Genomic DNA, 21,187 nt, shown 5'->3' on the forward strand with positions numbered 1-21,187 from the left:
GTTACTAATGAAAAATAATAACTATAACAGAATCATAGAATCATAGAATGGCCTGGGTTGGAAAGGACCACGATGATCATCAAGTTTCAACCCCCCTGCTATGCGCAGGGTTGCCAGTCACTAGACCAGACTGCCCACAGCCACATCCAGCCTGGCCTTGAATGCATCTTGGGATGGGGCATCTACAACCTCCTTGGACAACCTGTTCCATTGCGTCACCATCCTGAGTGGAAAAACTTCCTCCTAATATCTAACCTAAACCTCCCCTGACTCAGTTTAAAACCTTTCCCCCTCGTCCTATCACAATCCACTCTCATAAACAGCTGTTCCCCCTCCTGCGGAGCGTATAAACGTTTCCTTCAAGTACTGGAAGGCCACAATGAGGTCTCCCCGAAGCCTTCTCTTCTCCAAGCTAAACAAGCCCAGTTCCCTCAACCACTTCTCATAGGAGAGGTCTCCAGGCCCCTGATCATTAGTGGCCCTCCTGTGGACCCACTCCAAGAGCTCCACATCCTTCCTGTAGTGGGGGCCCCAGGCCTGGATGCAGTACTCCAGATGGGGCCTCACAAGAGCAGAGTAGAGGGGGACAATCACCTCCCTCTCCCTGCTGGCCACGCCTTTTTTAATGCAACCCAGAACACAGTTGGCCTTCTGGGCTACAAGCTCACAGTGCTGGCGCATGTCCAGCTTCTCATCCACCAGGACCCCCAAGTCCTTCTCCACAGGGCTGCTCTCAAGGAGATCTTCCCCCAGTTTATATAAATATCTGGGATTGCTCAGACCCAAGTGCAGCACCGTGCACTTGGCCTTATTGAGCCTCATTATGTTTTCATGGGCCGTTTTCTCCAGCCTGTTCAGGTCCCACGGGGCTGGATGATATCCTTCCTAGGGTTCTGAAAGAGATAGCTGATGTGGTTGCCAAGCTAATTTCCATATTTGAAAACTCATGGCTGCTGGTGAAGTCCCTGATGACTGAAAAATGGGAAACATTACTCCAATTTTAAGAAAGGGAGAAAGGAAGACCCGGAGAACTACAGGATAATAAAACTCTCATAAAACTGTGAAGCCTAACTTACGTACTTGTTTTATATTGTTTATTATTTTTGCCTCTCCTTTTTAAGGAAAATGTGAAATATGCAGTTCGTTTAAGGAATTACGGAAGCCGAACTGCCAATGGAGATGGAGGAATGACCACAGTTCAGTGTCCTGATGGTGTAACATTTACTTTCAGTACGTGTAGTCTGAGCAGTAATGGCACAAACCAAACACGGGGACAAATTCCACAGATTCTGTATTACAGGTTTGTGTGTTACCATGATCTATTTCTAAGAAAAGTTAATGAGAACAGTCATGCTGCTATACAGTTGTGTTTTTTTTTTAAAGAGATATAACAGAAATAAATACATCTGGACTGTGTGTGTTAATTCTTCAGCAGAATTAACATGTTCTTTCAGTGTAATTTCAGTCTTTGGATTTAACATGTTTCTTATTAGGACAGAAGTATGTTGGAAGGATTCATTGGAAATATTTAGTTGCATCCAGTGTCAGTGACTAATAAATATAAATTAAAAAGCTGTGAGACTGACAGCAAAATTACAGTTCTAGGAGGCAGTGAAAAAAAATCACCTTTCTGTAGGAGTGTTTTCTTGAAGTCATAGAGAAGTTTCTCTGCTGTATGTTTCATTTGGTTTTACTTTGAACTATTCCATGTAAAGTCAAGTCATTGAGCATGCAGAGCTGCTAGTTCTGGAATCTTAATGTTCTGTATTACTGTTTAGGAGATCAAAACTTTCTAAACATAAGAAATCCAGTAAAATGGGAAATTTACCTCTTGACAGAGTGATTTCAGTTGTCTACGCAAAAACTGAATCACTGTCATCTTAAAGACTTGAATTGGTTTGTAGTCATGATTGGGCTGTTTTGAAAGTGTAAATCAAAATAGACATTTTTAATGTCTTAGGAAAATTATACTTCATTAGAAGAAGCTAGTTTGACTTAGAGTAGATTTTAAAAAGAAAACTATTTGTTGAGGATAAGCCTTACACTGCATTTCAAAAGCAAAATTAATCTTTAGAATGGGGAGTGTGAATCTTTTTCACAGTTATAGCACAGAAATATTAAATGAAAGAGTTTTACTAGTTACTATAAAGTGTTTAGGAATACATTTCTAAGATTTGAAAGACATACAGTCAAAGCAGACATTTAAGAAACATGCTTTTATTTACTGTCAGACAAAAATAAAACAATAGCAAAGGGCAAATACTGTGGTGTTGTCTCCAAGTTATCCTCGGTGGTTGACTTGTGTTGTTTCTTTTATTATTTTATCATAAATTAATTATTTTGATTATTCTGTGCCAAAAATAAGCCAGCCGTCTTTGAGGTAATTTTCTATTTTATGAACTTACTTTTAATCTGCCATCCAGGAGTGAGTATGATGGAGATCTGCAATCACAGCTTTTGAATAAAGCTAATGAAGAAGACAAAAATTGTAGCAGGGCTCTTTCTGTTGTGAGTGCTGTTGTACGAGCAGCCAAAGACCTGTTGCACAGGGCTCTTGCTGTGGATGGTAAGATTTTTGATAATTGACTTCTAAAACTGACTTTTCAAATCTTCTTTCTTTGTTAGAGGGATTTGGGAGTAGAAAATTGGTGACAAAGCAATTGTGATATGTCTCTTCTGTCTTCAGAGACTATTTTTCTAAAATGTCACAGCTATACATATTGAACTGGGGATAATGAACTGGAAGTAAATTTCTAAGTCTTTGAGTTGCACTTGAGCTGTCATAGGCATATACTCCATATAAACTTGTTCATCACTTTAGCAAACATATTAAAGCTAGTAAGATTCTGCATTGGGTCACTTCCAAATTTTATTGCATGTTTTGCACACCGATAGTAGCAGGAAAACTGATAAATGTAATGCATTTATAAGCTTAAACATCTGTTTTTGAGAAATCGAGGCATTAGTCTTAAAATTTAATGCTTTTAAGCTGTATCAAAGGAATCCATAGTATTTAAGTACTGTTACAGAAATTGATTTTGAGTGCTGGGAGGGACATGTTTCACTAGGTTTTATAGCATAGAAACACAGTTATACAAAATGGCAAAGAATCAATAAAATTGTGTTATAAAACAAGGAAATTTTTTAATACAGAACTGTATGTAATGACATGCTTATCTCAGGTGAACTCTGCACATTTGTAATTTGATTTTGAATTACGTTGCCTAGTGAAAGTAGCTTATAGTAAAAACTAATGTAGAAGCTAGAAGATTAATAAGATGCAAACAAGAAAAATAAGATGTGCTTTCAACAATGATACAGTTATTATTATAAAGAATATTACTTGTGTTGTAATTATCTTTCTTTAGCTGAAGACATTCCAGAACTACTCAGCTCTTCCAGTCTGTTCTCAATGCTGCTTCCCCTCATAATAGCTTACATAGGACCAGTTGCAGCAGCAATCCCCAAGGTATGCTCCTCAATAGAAATTACTGAGAAAAAAGAATGTTGTGTAAGAAAAAGGTTTACTCTGAAAAATCTTTACATGATGGTTTTTTTTATGATTTTATGAATTAGTGTTTTATGTTTGGCCACTTGACTCATCAGGAAATTTTCAAGAGACAGGAATTTTAAAAATATGTCATTCTTTAACTGTGACTTTTTAATTTATGTTGAAGTCATCATAAAAGAACAACAACAACAAAAACCAAAAAACACAAACCTTAAGGAAGTAAATTAAAAAATACAGCTTTGGCAGTAGGAAAAGACAAAGTTAGAAGGATCTAGATTTATTACTTATTGTTGAATATTGATGGAGTAAACTTTTTAAATATTATATAAATTCAGATTTTACAATGAATATCCAAAGCAGTGGTAGCTATTTATTAAACAAAGTTTGTTTATATCAAATTTACAGATGGGAAGACGTAACCTATGAATAAAAATACTTTTCATGCTTTTAAGCAAAGCATGATTAAATGTGTCTGAAAATTTTGAAAACTATCATTGAATTTACAAATGTCACTAATTCCTAGCTATTAGACAGTATTATCTTGTATGTATATTAAAAATGTTTAATATTGGAAAAATAACAGTTTTCTTGGGAAATAAACTATGACAGGAGTATGACTTTTAGACAGTGTTTCTTTTCTGTCAACTAATAATTGTTCATTCATGTTACAACTTTCCAGTGCTGGAGAAGGTGTTTTAATGTACATATCTCACAGCTGAAAATACAGATTCTTATTATGTTTTTTTATAAGTCTCTTATTTGAGATGAACCGAGTGTGCTTTTTCTGCAAGGATTATGTAGATGCAAAGTTGGAAAATGTGACAGAATGAATTGTGATAGTGATTTATTGAGAATATCCAAAACAGCTGTTCTGCAATGGTTGCAAGAAATGCACGTTTGTGTTTTTTTTTCACCCAGTCATAAGTAATAATTTAGTGTATTTGGCATTATGTTACAGGTTGCTGTAGAGGTCTTTGGTCTAGTACAACAATTACTTCCTTCTGTGGCAGTTCTGAATCAAAAATATGCTCCTCCAGCTTTTAACCCCAATCAGTCTACAGACAGCACTACAGGAAACCAGCCAGAGCAAGGGCTTTCAGCTTGTACTACCTCTAATCACTATGCTGTTGTGGAAAGTGAACATCCCTATAAACCTGCCTGTGTTACACACTACAAGGTAAACACTAGATCTTAAATTTAAATTCTTTATTTCTTAAATTTTTTTTACATCATTTTCATTTTATCAGAATGCTGGATGAGAATTCATATTGTCTAATATAGGAAACTGTTTTGTATGTATTATGAATGTACTGTTTTCTGAAGAATGTTCTGTTTCTTTACTAAGTATAAAGGGATCATGTAAATTTAACCTTCGATTCAGGTTTTTGACTGAAAGCACCTAAATTTGCTCATTCTTAGATTTTCCTTCTGTCATAAACAGTTTATTTGCTCTAGTTGTATAGACTGCAGAATTTGGAATTCTTTATCTAACAGATATTATCTAATCATGTCTCAGACATTCTTATCTAACACTGAAGCTATGCTTTGTGAAAACGGTTAGCATCAGTTCTGGTTAAATTCATATATATCTGTAACATAGGGATCCTTACATTGCTATTTTGGTCTGCCATTTAAATTCTTCACAAATTACATTCACTTGAATTATGGTTTCTCTTGGTCTCTGATGTTCTCTTGTGTTGAGTCACTATAAGTGGAATTCAGTCTACCTTACATAAGTAACTTGATTAAACTAGATTTTCAGAATGTCAGTTGAGAGGGAATGATTTTATTTGTCTGAGTAAAGGGCAGAGACATAAATTACCTGTCTGAAAAAAAAATCCTCTGTTTTGTTTCCAGAACTAGCGAGTTCTGTAGCGACATTGATTTCAAAACAGTAAATCCAAGAATCCAAGATAACTAGTTATCTGATACTCCTGAAGTGATGATTCTTATTTATGATGATTCTTATTCTTTTAAGTTTATGGAGCCTATCTGAAGCTGGTAGTAACTAGCTATTACTACTTCTAAAATACTGTAACTGTATGCTGTCGTAACGCAGACTATATTCATAAAATGCTTCAGCTGCTGTTTGCAGGTTTGGGCAAAGCAGACATTGAATGTGTCTTTTAAGGTTTGCATTTTAAAAGGTATTTGAGAAGGTTCTTCAACACAGAAAAAAACACAAATGGTATCCTAAGCATAAATACTTAATCTGGATGTAAGTTAAAACATAGTTTAGTGTAAAGCATTCCAGACGTATCTGAATTTCAAAAATAAATTATGTTAATGTAAAGCGTGCTAAAACTATGCAAAATTACACAATTGAATCATTTTCATAGCCTGAAAAGTTAAAAATGGAAGGCAAAAGAAATCCCAAAACTTAATAGTAGTGTTTTGTTTTGCTTTTCTTTAAAGGTATAACAAAAAAGTCCCACGACACATGCATGTAATTAGGTTTTTCTCTACTATTTTGTTTTAGGTAACCTTTCCTGAATGTGTCAGATGGATAACAATAGAATTTGACACTCAGTGTGGCACTGCTCAATCAGAGGATGTTCTTCGTTTACTAATTCCTGTCAGAATTGCACAGAGTCTGGGATTTGGACCAAAACATGCTTCTGTTCATGAAAATCTTAATTCATGGATAGAACTCAAAAAATTCTCAGGATCTTCAGGATGGCCTACAATGGTATTAGTATTGCCAGGTAATCAATATAATTTACAAAAATTTTTATTAATGTTCATTCTCAGTGAGGTTGTGGATGCCCCCTCTTTGGAAGCATTCAAGGCTGGGCTGGATGGGGCTTTGAACAACCTGGTCTAAGGGAGGTGTCCCTGCCTATGGCAGGGAGGTTGCAAGTAGATGATCTTAAAGGTCCCTTCCAATCCAAAACATTCTATGATTGTTAAAATAATTAACTATAAGTTTGACTTTTCAGCAAAATTGTTCTAGAAAACAAAGTTGATGAAGTGTCTCCATCCAAGATGGCAAGAGACTGTTATGAGCCATCAACTGTGTATCTGTGGACTATGTTTATATTAGGTTTATTTTTTGAAGTGTTCTTCTGCATGTTATTTTATTTCACGTATTACTTACAAAGTCTGTATTTCACTTATGTTCGTGTAACAGATATATTCCAAAAGAGGAGAAATATTACAAGTTCCTTTTAATTTATTTTTTGTATCATTTTACTTCCTATAAGGAAATGAAGCTCTATTTTCTCTGGAGACTGCATCAGACTATGTGAAAGATGAAAAAGCTTGTTTTTATGGTTTCAAATGTTATGCAATTGGATATGAATTTAGCCCAGGATCTGATGAGGTAAGAAAAAAGTGGGCTTCAAACAAACCTATTAATTCACTCTTATGTGGCCAGAAGGTTTTTTGGTAGAACTAACTGATCTGCACTTCTGACTAAATAGCACTGCAAAATATTTTTCAGTTGTTTGCATATAATTTTTAAATTTGTGTCACTGTAATTCTTTAATTTGAATGTGTTGGCATGGCTTTTTTTTGTGTGTGGGATTTTTAATAACTGTGACTTTCTTCAAATACATAGCATTATCATTTTGTACATTACATCAATAAGAAATTTTGTAAAATTCTGAATCTTCTTTGTCTAGATGAGTCACTAAATACAATATGGACATCATAGGAGTTATCTACCTGAAGTAATAGTGTTCACATCACAAGCTTTCTTGTACAACAGTTAAGACTGCAAATACATTCTATAACAGAAAAGCAAATTTTACAGTTTTTAAGCTGCCTTGCATCTCAGGACTGAAGCGTCCAGAAAAGTTGTATGACAGCAATGTCTGTTCTTGCCATTTAATTTTAGAGCTTGGTCTTTGTTCATCTTACAGGTGTCTTGCTCCAATTTATAGGAGGGAGATGAGGTTCTTTTAATATCTGTATACTCGGCGTGAGATTAAGAAACAACGGTTCATATGTTAGTCCATCCAGTTTATTACAAATCCTAATCAGGGAGATGGGGAAGGGAAGGAGGGTGATAGAAAAGATAGGAAAGAAGCAAGAATTGTGTAAAGCAGGGATACTCACCACCAGGATCCTGCAGTGGTCCCGTTGTATGACGTTTTGAAGGTCCTAGAGGCAGAAGCAGCAAGGGGGGGGAGCAGCAGCGTGGCTGGTCTTGGGCAGCAAGCAGGTAGCAGGAGGCAGCCACAGAGCCAATCTAGGAGGAAGCAACAGCGCTCAGGTAGCAGGCCCAGGAGAGTTTGTCAGCATGCAGGAATTCCATAATAAAGAATCTGAAGTCAGACACCTATCCGCATGGTTTTCAATTCCTCTTTTATCCTACTTGTTCTCCTGCCTACCTGACATCCCTGGGCGCTTGAGCAAGAGTCATGTGAGTTCCCCCTGAGATAGCCATCATCCTGAAATAAGTCCACACAGAAGACTGCTTCACAGCTATTTAGCTGCAGTCATCTCTCCTTGCCCCTGGCCTTTTCCATCTGTGTCCCCCAGACAAAGGATCTCACAACCTTTGCCCAGGACTTGCCTGGACTTCTTCAGACAAAGGATTTCGCAACCCTTGCCCTGGACTTGTCCATCAAAGTTCTCCAGGAAAAGGATTTCTCAACCCCTGCCCAGGGCTTGCCTGGACTTGAACAAGTCCATCTGTGTCCCCAGCAAGCTTTGAGACACTGGTGTTTTACAGAATAATACCTTACAACAGGTTCTATGTAATCTGTGAATGTTAAAAGAGTTTATCTTCATAAAAAAGAGTGATGCACCCAATGTAAATTTCTGCTTCTTGAGAGCTTTCTGATTACAATTTTCTGAGACATTACCAGCAGTAGAAAAGTGTGTATTGTGGCGACTGGTATGTTTTTTGTAGTTTAAAAGAGCAAGGTATCCATAAGGTGCGGTTCAAGTCAGAGGGATACATTTTGTCTCATCGATTCTGTCTTTCCAAAGAACAGGCTACAACCACTATATCATATATTAAAGGTTATTCCTCATTAGTGAAGTCACTAGAAAAATTGAAAGACGCCATTGAATGTCATTGTCAAGGAAACGGGTTTATTTAGAATTATTAAACTTCGTTTAAACCTAGGATTTTGCAAAAAATGTCTTAGGTTTGTGCATTGGTGGTTAGAAAGAAAGGCTTTTTTTTCTGTTCATTTATTAAATCTACCAAAGCTACACCTGCATTTTGCTTACAGGTCAACGGTTTTAGAAATACTGTTAGTGTTTTGGTAGGGAACTCTTGGATAGATAGACCCAAATTTTGCATATTTACTTGGTTACAACTTGAAAACAATTTGAGACTTAAATATGCAGTTTATTAACAGTTCGGTTTTAAATGCATTTTGAAGATTTTTCAGTCTTCTTGCAAGATCTGGGATTATTGACTTTGATGGCTCCTTTGAAAAGGTTTTTGACCTGTTTAATATATTGACAGTTTCTCATAAGTCTACCTAGAAAATCCATCAGATGGAGATTGTCCATCTTCATTGTTTGGTTGGTTTGGTTTGTTTGTTTTTCTCCTTCATGGAAGGAATTTGTCACAGGTTTCTTGAAAGTAATGGACTCTATCTACAGATGTAAATCTGTAAGGAAAAATGTGAAAACATTTTTCTAATGCAAGTAGAAAGAGGGAAGACGAAAACATATGTCTCGCTCCAATTTATAGGAGGGAGACGAGGTTCTTTTAATATCTGTATACCCGGCGTGAGATTAAGAAACAACGGTTCATATGTTAGTCCATCCAGTTTATTACAAATCCTAATCAGGGAGACGGGGAAGGGAAGGAGGGCGATAGAAAAGATGGAAAAGAAGCAGGAGTTGCGTAAAGCGGGGATAGTCACCAGCAGGATCCAGCAGCGGTCCCATTGCACGGCGTTTGAGGGTCCCAGGCAGACGCAGCAGGGGAGGGGGTGAGAAGCAGTGTGGCCGGCCTTGGGCAGCAGGCAGGTAGATGAAGAAGTCGAGGAGCCAATCCTTGAAGCAGCAGCAGTGCTCAGGCAGCAGGCACAGGAGAGTTCGACAGTATGCAGGAGTCACCTCAATCGTGAGGAATCCCTCTTCTTCTTCAGGAGGAATCTGCTGCCAGAAAACCTCCGTTCTTCGTGAGGAATCTGTTGTCAGAAACCTCCGTTGTTCGTAAGGAATCTGTTGTCAGAAAACCTATCTTTATGGTTTTCAGTTCCTCTTTTATCCTCCTTGTTCTCCTGCCTACTGACAAGGATGGGCCTTGAGCAAGAGTCATTGAGTACCCCCTGAGATGGCCTTCATCCTGAGATAGGTCCACACAAAGGAGCACTTCACAGCTATTTAGCTGCAGTTCATCTCGTTCTCCTTGCCCCTGGCCTTGTCCATCTGCGTCCCCCAGACAAAGGATCTCACAACCTTTGCCCAGGACTTGCCTGGACTTGTTCATCTGTGTCCTTCAGACACAGAACAAAAATACAAAATGTAATCAAGAGGTATATTCAGTATTCTAACATGATCAAATTTTCAATATTTTTGTCACAAAACTTAGAGTCCTTTCTGTGTTCAGTCAAGGTCCATAGGAGTATTCTGAAAAAATAAAACGAGACACCGACTTGCCCTTTGTTTTTTTTTGGGGGGGGGGGCTTTGTTAATATGGTTAAAAAATGAGGGAACAATCCAGCAAGTGTTAATTTTGTATTCCTTTTTCACGGTGTCCTTGGCCTTCCAAGGATATTTGTTAAGGTATCCCATTAAGGTTAGGGAAACCAGCCTCAGGTTAGCTGAGCCAATCGACACAGGCTGGCCCGGGAGATCAGTGTTTCCCTTTGTTGTGAGCTTTCTAATGCATCCACCCTTCACCACCCCCACCCTGCTCACTTGGGAGGGACGGAGACATCAGTTTTCTAATGGCTTGGATAGCCGTTTAGGTTCCCTGAGAGAGGCCCTAGAACCTGGGGTTTTGCTTTCCTCAAGATTCTCGAGCTTTTGTTCTGGCCACCAGTTAACTAATTTCTCTAACCTGTCTGTTGTCAATCCATCCATCAAATTTCGTGGAATACCCTTTTTCCAACCCATAGTCCAAAGTCCATTACATTTATGAAAGATATTCTGCCTACCGGAGTTTACTGGCAATGAGGCAAACCATGGGTGATAGTATTGTTAGTATCCTTACATGTTAACAGTTCTTTGAAAGCCATCTGCAACAAGGCCAAATTATGTTTCTCTCTTTCTAATTGTTCCTCAAGATTAACTATTTGATTCTGCAGAATTTTTACCAATTCTTGTGTAACTCTAACCGATTCCTGTAGTGCTTCTATGGTTTGGAGTTCTGCCGAATGCTTTTCATTTCGGAACTCCACGGCAGCTTTTAAAGCAGCCCCGAGTACGGCACAAATAAATGACTTTCCTTTTCCAGCTCGTGTACGAGCCTCATTCTGTAAGACGCTAATACGGTCTGAAACACTCTGCAAATTATGCCAATTTTGGTGTGCCCAGTCCACTCCTGATGAAGAGGGACGAGCACCATGCTTTTCTAAAAAATTAAAGTTAAATAACACATCTTCATTTTTCATACTGGCAATACTGTTACTCATTTCTTAATACGATGAAAGATCTATACTAAGGGAGGAGGAGGTACACATGTTCAAAAGCTCAGTTACTCCTCACTATTCCTCCCAGGGAGATACACCACACCTAAACAAATGCAAATGCTCCAATCACTCCTCCCTTTTGTTGATGGGAGCACACAAAGACAAGAAGCTAGAACAAACTGTAAACACCACACCTAAGTTACAGTTCACTCCTTGCAATTCCAGGAGGTGCACACAACTCAAACCACTCCTCCCTTTCTTTGGGGGGAGCACAAAAAATGTGAAGCTAAAGCAACACTTTCTAGGTTTCAGTAGTTTAAATAAAACTTCTTGGAGAGGCACACATGTTTTAAGTCACAAAATATCACTTCAAGTTTCGCACTTCAGTCACCAAATAACCAGAGAAGTCTTCCCGAGGAGGCACACGCGTATTAATCAAAATGCAAATAGTCAAAATACGTCCCCGAGAGGTACACACATAAAAGGTAAAGTTTCAGAATATGGAGCGGTCTTCCTGGAGAAGGACTCACGTCTAAATTTTCAAAACTATCGCTCCTTGCAACTCCAGGATGTGCACACAGAAAAAAAAGTTTCAGACTATTATCTGGAAGGACAACACTCTCACAGCGGGTATCCTGCCGACTACGCCAATAAAAATGTCTCACTTGAGAGAGGTGAAGGAATTAGTTTCCCAGACAAAGGATCTCACAATCTTTGCCCAGGACTTGCCTGGACTTGTTCATCTTGTTGGAAATAATCCAAGTAATTTTGTCAGGACGGTATCTCTGATAAAAGCAGAATTTATTCGCGATTGCAATGGCGGGCGTCCCACAAGTAGGAGCGCGCCTATGGACACAACATGACAGCCTTTATACCCTGTTTTCTCCCCCTTGTCTCCCCCCTCCCCTGTTTCCCCAATGGCTGGGTACTCCAGGTTCACAATCTTATCAGAAGGTTTTACATTTGCTATTTACTTGTTAATTTATTTGTTATCTGGTGCCAGTCAGTAGTCATCCTGTTGTCTCCAAGATGTCTCAGTGCTCTCCTTGCTTTGATATGGTGGTTTTCTTTAAAGTCATCATCGTTAAACAGAGAGCACTGGGGGATGATATCAGGCCTTCCCAACGTCAGGCGCTTCCTCGGGCATGCCATGACTTGTTCTCTGGTTTGCGCTCGTGCAGGATATTCTTGCAGTGTGTATGACAAAATGTACATATATACACATATATACAGAGTGTGTTCCTGGGAACTATGATAGCGGAGATCATAAAATAAAAATAATATTATACAATTCTAATGCAGAAACAACACTTGATTCTCACAATCTGTGTCCTTCAGACAAAGGATTTCACAATCCTTGCTGGAGACTTGTCTGGACTTGAACAAGTCCATCTGTGTCCCCAGCAAGCTTTGAGACACAGACATTAACAGAATAATATCTTACAACATATTAACTTTAAGGCAGGATTTTTGGTATAATGTATGGAATAATATGAGTACATATGTACAGTTTAGAAGGGGAATTGCTTTGTAATCTGAATATTTATCAGTAGATTTTTTAATTTGGGAGTTCCCTTTCTGTTTACCACCAGACAATTACAATTAATCATGTTCTTACCAGGCTACCAATAGTTCAGTAGCAATTGTCAATGCTCTTACCTAGCTGAAATGGTTCTAAAAATGTTGGTACTGTGTCCCATGTTGTACTAAAATATGCCGGCGCAATTGTAAGACAAGAAAAATATCAGAGGGAAATTTAGAAATGGAACATAGAAATAATATTTCTTAGGATTTAAAGTAGAATCAAGGAAATCCATCTGTTGTCATATTTTCTGAAATGCTATTTTTGTTTAAAAATCTGTTTAAATTTTAAGGGTATTATTCAGCTGGAAAAAGAATTGGCCAATTTAGGAGGGTCATGTGCAGCAGCTTTGATGAAGAAAGATCTAGCACTTCCTATTGGTAAGTCTGGCTCTAAGAACTTACTTCATTGTTTCAAGTTTTATTAATAAATGTTCTCTGTAAGTCCACATATTGCTTTTAATTAAGGATGATCATATACAATTGATTGTAAAACTGAATTAATCAACCAAGTTTTTTTTTTTTTTTTTTTTTTTAAATGTTATCTGCTTAAGCTGTTATGGAGAGAATGGTTAAATCTAAACCAACTCACCCCATTCACAGGTGTAGTGTATCATTGTACGAGCTATGTCCTACAGTTCTCTTGTGGTACTTCACAAATGTGCAGGTATCATATTTGTTTTTCCCTTTCACTATTTTTTTCTCCCTGCACTTCACACCTTTCTGAAAGAGCAACATCTGCAGCATTAAATTGTAAAATTTGAAATCATTTATTTAAAATTAAGAGTGGCTATTGTATTTGCAGACACTGCAACCTACACACTGCTATATTTTTTGCAGTTATAAGAATATTGCATACTTCTCCGGCAGATGCAGCAAACAGAAATTTATGATAATCCAAATGCAAGGATAAATAAGAGTTTATGAAAATGAATGAATATGGAAACTGAGTTAGAATGTTCTAATGATACAACCATATTATGTATAATACTACTTAACCCAATTAACATTAATGTATAGAAAAAACAGTGTCATAATCTGTAATAAGATATCTTTTGGATCATTTTAATTTAGGAGTGCAAATAAGAACTCAGATTTTGTTAAGCAGACTAGCAGAGAAAAATATTTATTAATGAGCAGGAAGATACTATTCGCTGTGTAGTTAGAACCACAAAACCTAATTTGATTTTTTTTTTTTTTTCAACCTGATACTTTGCTTGTGTATTTGAATATGCAAATTTCTTACTTTGTTTTAGATATGCACCTCAACTGCACTGGTAAATCTGTATTTCTCTCTCAAAAGTACAGGCAATTCTATAGTTTATTAAAAAGAGTGCCCTCTTCTGTTTTTCTCCAAGCAGCTGCATTATCTCTTACTTTTGTTGATTTCCCTAGTGTCCATTTATTGTGCTGTTTTCTTCTTCTATAAAACAAAGAGGCTGAACTTGAAATGCTTCCAGTATCACTTCCCAGTTTTTTTAATACTTCATTCTTATTTCAAAATAAGAATTTTTGTTTTTGTTTCTAATTTTGGTTGCCTAAAAGTATCAAATGTAGATGATGTGTAGAGTGTTCTTCCTGAAATCATAGAAATCAAAATTGAAATGAAACATACAGCCACGTCAGTTCTGCAGATTCAGCCGACTTATGAAGGGAATTGTGTGTGTGCTGCAGCAGAGGAAGGACAGGTGCAGATGTAGGATGGTTTTCTGATTACTAAAGTAATTGATGTAACACTATAAATGATATATCTCAGCACTTACATAACACCAGCTCAAGGACTTCAGTCAAGTCTGTTAGTATGGCTGACAGTACTGCAAAACTAAAGACAAATAAGTGTGTAGAGTTTCTCTACAAGACCTCTATGAATAAACAGAACTGATAAGTTACAGAAAGGAGTGGTTTGTCTTTTGTGATGGAAATTACTGTGCAGATTTTTAAAGATGATTTTCAGTTTTCTGTAATTTTACTTGGAAGAGTTTGAAGTGGCTCAGAATAAATTCTGCAGGAAAAGAGTTAAAATGTGGTTTTCTAAGGCAACATTTAACTGCCTTAATATCAGACTGCTTTTTTGTAGGTAATGCATCTTCTACATTTTGCTGTCAGTGATGTCTTGAAAAATACTATATATTACTGCCATTGCTCATTTGCATAGCAGTTTGATTTTAAGAAAAACTTACATAGTCATGTAAAAGACTGCACTGCAGTGCATACAAGAAGAAATAACTTTTATTTTAATTTTCATTCTCCATTTTAAAATTTCTACAGTTTTACCTGTTTCATGTGCGAGTTTATACAGTTTGAAGAAATCAACAGAAGGAAAAGATTCACTCCAGAAGGGAATAAGCAAATTAAAATGCCTGTACTTTGGCAGTTAGAATTCAACTGAGTCTAAGCTGGTAGCTCTAACTTTTTTAGAGATAATGTAGACATTGTCATGGTTCGTGTCATCCTAGGATGAGTATCTGAAAAAAGAAGAAATTAATCACTGAGAAGAGGTGCCTGTTTTTCTTCTGTTTGTTATGTCTGGTAATACCTACACATTAGCTCATTATCTCATGCTACACTGCACAAAAGTAGGTGAAGTAAATTCCTGCTCCATTTCCCTAATAATACTTAGGCCTCTGAATCCAAATAAGTGTTATTAAAGCCTGACAAAATTAAAGATTGAGAACCTTCACATATATCACGACAGAATTTTAAAAAAGAAGCAGAAAACACGTAGTTGAAAATTCTCAAAAGATACATTTACGAGAGGTGCAAAGGGCATCATGGGAGTAAAAACAAAGTAAAATAAAAATACGTCCAGAAAATGTATATCAAGGAACATAGACAAGATGACTGAAGTGACTTCTAATCAGAGTTAAAAGTGTTACTGGCATCCTTATAGACCCTCTCATCTTTAGTATTATTTACATGACTGCATTATTTTGTAAAGACTTTACTGAGGGAGGATGTCCTTCACAAAAAGGTATCTTGTCTTTTTATTAATTATTGTTGTAGGTATTTTCTGAATACAGCTGGCCAGATACGTGTTTAAATTTTAATCTGTAATAATTAAAAAAATTCATCATTATGAGTATACTCGAATCACCATGTTCACAAGATAGTATTTCCTCCTTGCAAGTTCTTCAAGACTTAAATTTGAAAGATTTTCATCTCTTTCCAAGAGAAATCTGGTCCCTGATTGAGATCTAACCTAAGCAGCAATAGGGAATTGATCAATTTGTTATTGAATTATTAAACATTATTAGTTAATTGTTTGAAATTCTCTAGATGTGATCTGTGAGAGCAGAATTTCTATATATCTTCATTTCTTAAAATTTTAAAAATATCTTAGGTTAATCTTAAAATTTTTTAAATATCTTAAAAATATCTTAGGATCTTGATTCATTCCTTTTCTCTTTCCTTACTAATAGAATTGCCTGACATGTTTTTGAGAAAGACTAGAAATATGGTAACTTTACCTGTTTGACTTTTCTGTTAAGACTATGTTTGGCAATTCTGGTCACTATGGAATCAGATTTTTGAGTGGCATATGTGAGAAAGAAATACCATGTGATAGAATATAATTTATTTTAATGCTTTAGGTGTATTCATAATTTACCAAATTGTGCAGTTTATCAGGTTTTAAATACTTTTATTAGGGTAAGTTCTTACAGGGGAGCAGCTGGTGCATAGTTTTGAGTACCTCTTCCTGGCAATCAGCTTGACCTCCTAAAATCTTTTTCTAGAAGCATCTAGTTGCATCCAAAGATTTGCCATACATACTGTCTTGGAGATGAGATTATAATTACCAATTTTTAGTTTTGATTGTTTTATGTGTAATGTATACTGGTTATACATATATATATGTATATACTGGCTTGTACACTGAACTACACAGTATTGCATGTTTACTAAGCTTATAGAAGATAATAATCTTTAAGCAGCTGTTTAAATGATATTACACATCTTCCTGCAAATTTAAATTTCATAGCATAAACTAGATAGAATTTAATTTCAGATTATTTAATATGTAGATAAATGTCTGTATTATTGTTATGAAAAATATGTATTTATATTTTTACAGCAGGTAATGAATTTGAAGAAGACCTTGAGATTCTTGAGGAGGCTGCTTTACAGGTATATTGTTCCTTTTAAGTCTTAGAGTAAATCTGCTTAGATAAAATGCATAAAATATCATATAGGAAATAAGATCACCTATATATTTCAAAAATAGATGTGTGTTAGGTTTTGCGGTTTAATAAATTTTAAATGTTACCAAAATAAACTTTTCACATATCTTTATAATGGCAGAAATAAAGTTACTTGAACGGTAATATTTATGAAGTCTCAAACAATATGACTGTAGTTATTCTGGATTGATGATGTGTTTTGGAGGTCGTGATAGCAGTTGCTGCTCATCAGTAGCTCCTTATTTTTGACCCTAGCTGATGATGAACAGTAAAAAAGTTTTCATGTTCTTTCTCTCCTAATCATTTTCAAGGCAACTGTACTGAAATTTACTTTTACTGTACTTGCTGGAAAAACATACTAGTGATACAGAATGACACCGTACTGTAGGCCTTAGAATAGCAAACAGAAAGTGTTGAGAAGGATGTTCTTGAAAGGAATATTTCTTATAGCAATCTGTTCTTGGATTCACAGTATTTAAATTCAAAAAGTGAACTAGGAGTATACATGCAAGTAAAGTGTTATGCATTTTCACTTGCTGTCCAATGCTCTGGTATTTTATGTGTCTTCTCACCTTCTTCTTCTCACAAAGAAGGGATTTCATTTACTTTATCTAACCCAAAAGTGTTTAAGATGTGTCTTACTGTAAGCTATTATCTCTAGCCTTTTATTTTCTTCGGAAAATTCTAATTTGTCACATTTTCAAAAGAGCTTTCTTCATTCTTCTTCTGGCCATAACTCAACTGGTAAGGATACTCTTTGCATGAAAGTTCATATTGCCATGATCTTTCTTGCAGAAGTTCTTCCTCAGCTCAAGCAAATTTAGTCTCTTTTGACATAAGTTACTGACAATGTTTTCTAGACTGAGCAGATAATACTTTTGACACCATTTATTAGTATTATCTTGATTGAGTGGGTAAAACCAGTGCTAGGAACTGACTTCTTCATTTATTTATTTATTTTTAAAACTTTCATTGAAGTGGTTTATCCATTTAGCTTCTCCTTAAATGGTTTTTAATCCGTCAAATGTCTGTGCCAATAGTGTTAAGTTATGGAACAGCTTCTACATGTAAGATACTAAAAGACACTCTTTTGTCTCTCTACCCTTTCACTCCACCTCAATTCCTGCAAAAAAAAAAAAAAAAAAAAAAAAAAAGGTGTGCAAATCTCATTCTGGAATACTTGGAAAAGGGTTGGCACTATCTCACTCACCAACAATATTGGAAGCTCTTGAAGGAAGTCTTCCACTGCAAGTACAAAGCAATGAGCAGTCTTTTCTGGAGGATTTCATTGCTTGTGTACCAGGATCAAGTGGTGGACGTCTTGCCAGGTAACAGTTTGTGCTGCTGTAATGAATAAACGCAAGTTGTAACGACTTCTTCAGCAAATTAGAAATTTTCTATTTATGTGTTAAATTTTTAAAAAATTTCCAGTGTTCTTTGTGTGTATACCAACAGCTGTGTAGCTTTAATTATTATGTCAAATATTAAATAAAGGTATTTGTAATGTTTTTATTCATACATAGGATAAAATACATTTCATAGCTGGGTGTCATACTTATGCAGAACAATATTTTATTTTTGGAGAGGCTACAAGAGACTTCAATGTGTTTGTCTTTGCTGTAGATGGCTTCAGCCAGATTCATATGCCGATCCTCAAAAGACATCACTGATTTTGAATAAGGATGATATTCGTTGTGGTTGGCCAACTGTTATTACAGTACAAACAAAAGACCAGTATGGGGATGTTGTTCATGTTCCTAATATGAAGGTAATTATTGAAATCTGGTTGTTCATAAACTTCATTATAACTTTGTTTAATATTTGTTAGAGATACTCCACAAAATACTCTTACACACAGCAGAAACTGGTACGCTTAAATTCAGTGAAATCAGACGTTTTTTTAACATTCAAATCCACAGAATTACCAAATTCTGTATTACATGAGTGCCATGTCATGTAACGCAAATCTTGGCTGTTATAAATGTATAGTAGTGGAAATAGCCAGTTGTAGACTGGCATTATACAGAGTGACACAAATCCACTTTTTATTTACAAGCCAGTAGAGAGTACTATAAAATGAATAAATGTGATGGAATAATGAATCATAAGCACATTGAACCATTTTATAGTCGCATTAACATAGAACAGAACCTCCCTCTCTCAAATATTTTGTAGTTCCTGTAGTTTTTGAAAATAATAATAATAAAAAATCTGAGATTCTTGCTTCATCCTCTTTAGTTAATCACAGTTGTTTTTTTTTTCTGTTACTGAATTAGTAGAAGTTTTCAAAATGGCCACAGATACAATAAACTCTATCAGTCTTTGGATTAGAACCTATAGGATATGCATAAAAGTTGGCAATTACATTTGAGATAATGAAGCATGTAAAGAAAACAAATTGAACACAAGATTTTATTCACCTAATTTCAAGAAATTAGGTTACTACTATGTTTTAAAATCCACTACGTTCTGACAGTAATTTTGAAGTCTTGATTTTATCAGCTGTAGAAGTAAATTACCTTAAGAAAGGTAAAGTCCTTTTTATAAGAACTCTCATATCTAGTCTTTGTGTATGATATGTTATTTTTCAGTGAAATGTAAACTCATTAGCAAATATTGACTTACAAATATCAGCTTAATAAGAAGCACAAACATAATTTAAATGTGTAGTTACTAACCTTAATTCTTGACAGAGGTAGTAGAAAGCTTCTAGTGATTCTTCTGTGAATCAGGAAAATGATTTATGAAAATATACACATCAACATATTTACTGTATTTGTTACTTAATTGCTATTTTTGTACAGAAATGTAATATAAAGTAACAGAAATCTTAACCATTCCTTTGGACTCATTCAGTGCTCAATAAACTGATGTAACTTCCAGTAAATTAGGTCAAATTTTGATAAATAGCATAAGAAATCTGCAGCAATTAAACACACTTTATTGCAGTTCTAGGATGAATAATGCATGAAATTTACTCTCCAGATAGTCTCTTCCTTCCTAGAAAACTGAACTCAACTGACTCTTTGTTACCTGCACGAGTAGAAGTCTGTGGTGTGACCTCTGGTAAAGAAAGTCAGGGAAAATCTGAATTGAAGGGCACAGTTAAATGTCCTGCACTGATATAGAACAGTAGCAGAGCTAGCCAAGATCCAATTTTACTTTCACAGATCCAGATCTAGGAGGCCATGATGATTCTCTTTGAAACCTGTGCTAGTATGGTATTTGTAGCATTTTATGTTGTGGGAAAACTTAGCTAATATATCAGAATTTACTCTACTGCTTGGGAAGTACTGTGCAACTCTTATACGTAATACTAGACTTTACCAATTATGTACACAGTTGCTAGGTGCTTCTCTCCTGTATGTTTACATACTCACATTTTCCATTTAGATGTTGTTCTTGGCTTTGCAAAAGTGTAGCTGCATACTTTTTTGACATAGCAGGATTTGTAGTGAGTGCTTTAAGTACTCTGTCACTGGGCTTTTATCAGATCTGTAAAATTGTGTGGGTACTTTTTTTTCCCTCTAATTCATCTCTTAAATTCCATATCTGATTGCAGGTAGAAGTCAAAGCTATTCCTGTTTCTCAGAAAAAAACATCCTTGCAACAAGAGCAAGTTAAAAAGGTACAACGGATACCTGGGAGTCCTGCTGCCGCTGCTTCCCCTAGCACTGATATGACTTTTGGAGGTCTTCCTTCACCAAAGCTTGATTCTTCATATGAGCCAATGATAGTAAAAGAAGCTCGATATATTGCCATTACAATGATGAAGGTAAATTACTGTTAATTTAAAGAGATAGCTAGAAAATCCAGTATTCAAAGTGGGTAAAAGTATTCAAAGAGGATTGAAAAAAGTATGATTCCATTTGTTCACAGGCTAAAAATGCACTAGTTATAAATTATTGTAATTGTATTTATTAAGTTCAGCAGAAAACTAAGTGCATTGAGGAGGCCAATTGCCTGAACTCTAAAGCATAAATAAACTGAATGAAAATTTAAGAAGAAAAGTTGTGTACTTTGATTGTGATTATGCTGATTAACAAAATAGCCTGAGTCAGAGGAGAAATTAAATTAACTGTTGTTTTTTTTTTTTAGATTAGTGTTCTGCTGGCTTACTAGTCTTAGAATAGATATAGAATCATAGAATTCTTAGAGTTGGAAAGGACATCTGGGGACCATCTAGTCCAACTCCCCTGCAATGAATAGGCACCCCACATCTAGATTAGGCTGCCCAGGGCCTTATTCAGCCTCTCCTTGATAAAGTCTCCAGGGTCAGGGCATTAACCACATCACTAGGTAACCTGTTCCATGGAGTGCCTCACCACCCTCACAACATATTGTCACACTCATGGGAGATTTTGGAGAAG

The 21,187-nt window shown here is 36.0% G+C and overlaps 1 protein-coding gene across 15 annotated transcripts in view; it reads left to right on the forward strand.

Moving 5' to 3' along the window:
- Window positions 1–21,187, forward strand: part of MYCBP2 (MYC binding protein 2) — a 205,796-nt gene that overhangs the window by 110,729 nt on the left and 73,880 nt on the right. For all 15 annotated transcript variants that reach the window (XM_048967518.1, XM_048967527.1, XM_048967539.1 and 12 more), the window contains 11 exons: window positions 1,122–1,300; window positions 2,424–2,566; window positions 3,369–3,469; window positions 4,470–4,688; window positions 5,991–6,216; window positions 6,715–6,833; window positions 12,933–13,020; window positions 16,712–16,764; window positions 17,973–18,145; window positions 18,441–18,585; window positions 20,380–20,592. In XM_048967518.1, coding sequence (XP_048823475.1) covers window positions 1,122–1,300; window positions 2,424–2,566; window positions 3,369–3,469; window positions 4,470–4,688; window positions 5,991–6,216; window positions 6,715–6,833; window positions 12,933–13,020; window positions 16,712–16,764; window positions 17,973–18,145; window positions 18,441–18,585; window positions 20,380–20,592 — 1,659 coding nt within the window. The remainder of the gene's footprint in view (window positions 1–1,121; window positions 1,301–2,423; window positions 2,567–3,368; window positions 3,470–4,469; window positions 4,689–5,990; window positions 6,217–6,714; window positions 6,834–12,932; window positions 13,021–16,711; window positions 16,765–17,972; window positions 18,146–18,440; window positions 18,586–20,379; window positions 20,593–21,187) is intronic.

The sequence above is a fragment of the Lagopus muta genome, chromosome 1 (assembly GCF_023343835.1).
Source record: "Lagopus muta isolate bLagMut1 chromosome 1, bLagMut1 primary, whole genome shotgun sequence".
NCBI lineage: Eukaryota > Metazoa > Chordata > Aves > Galliformes > Phasianidae > Lagopus > Lagopus muta.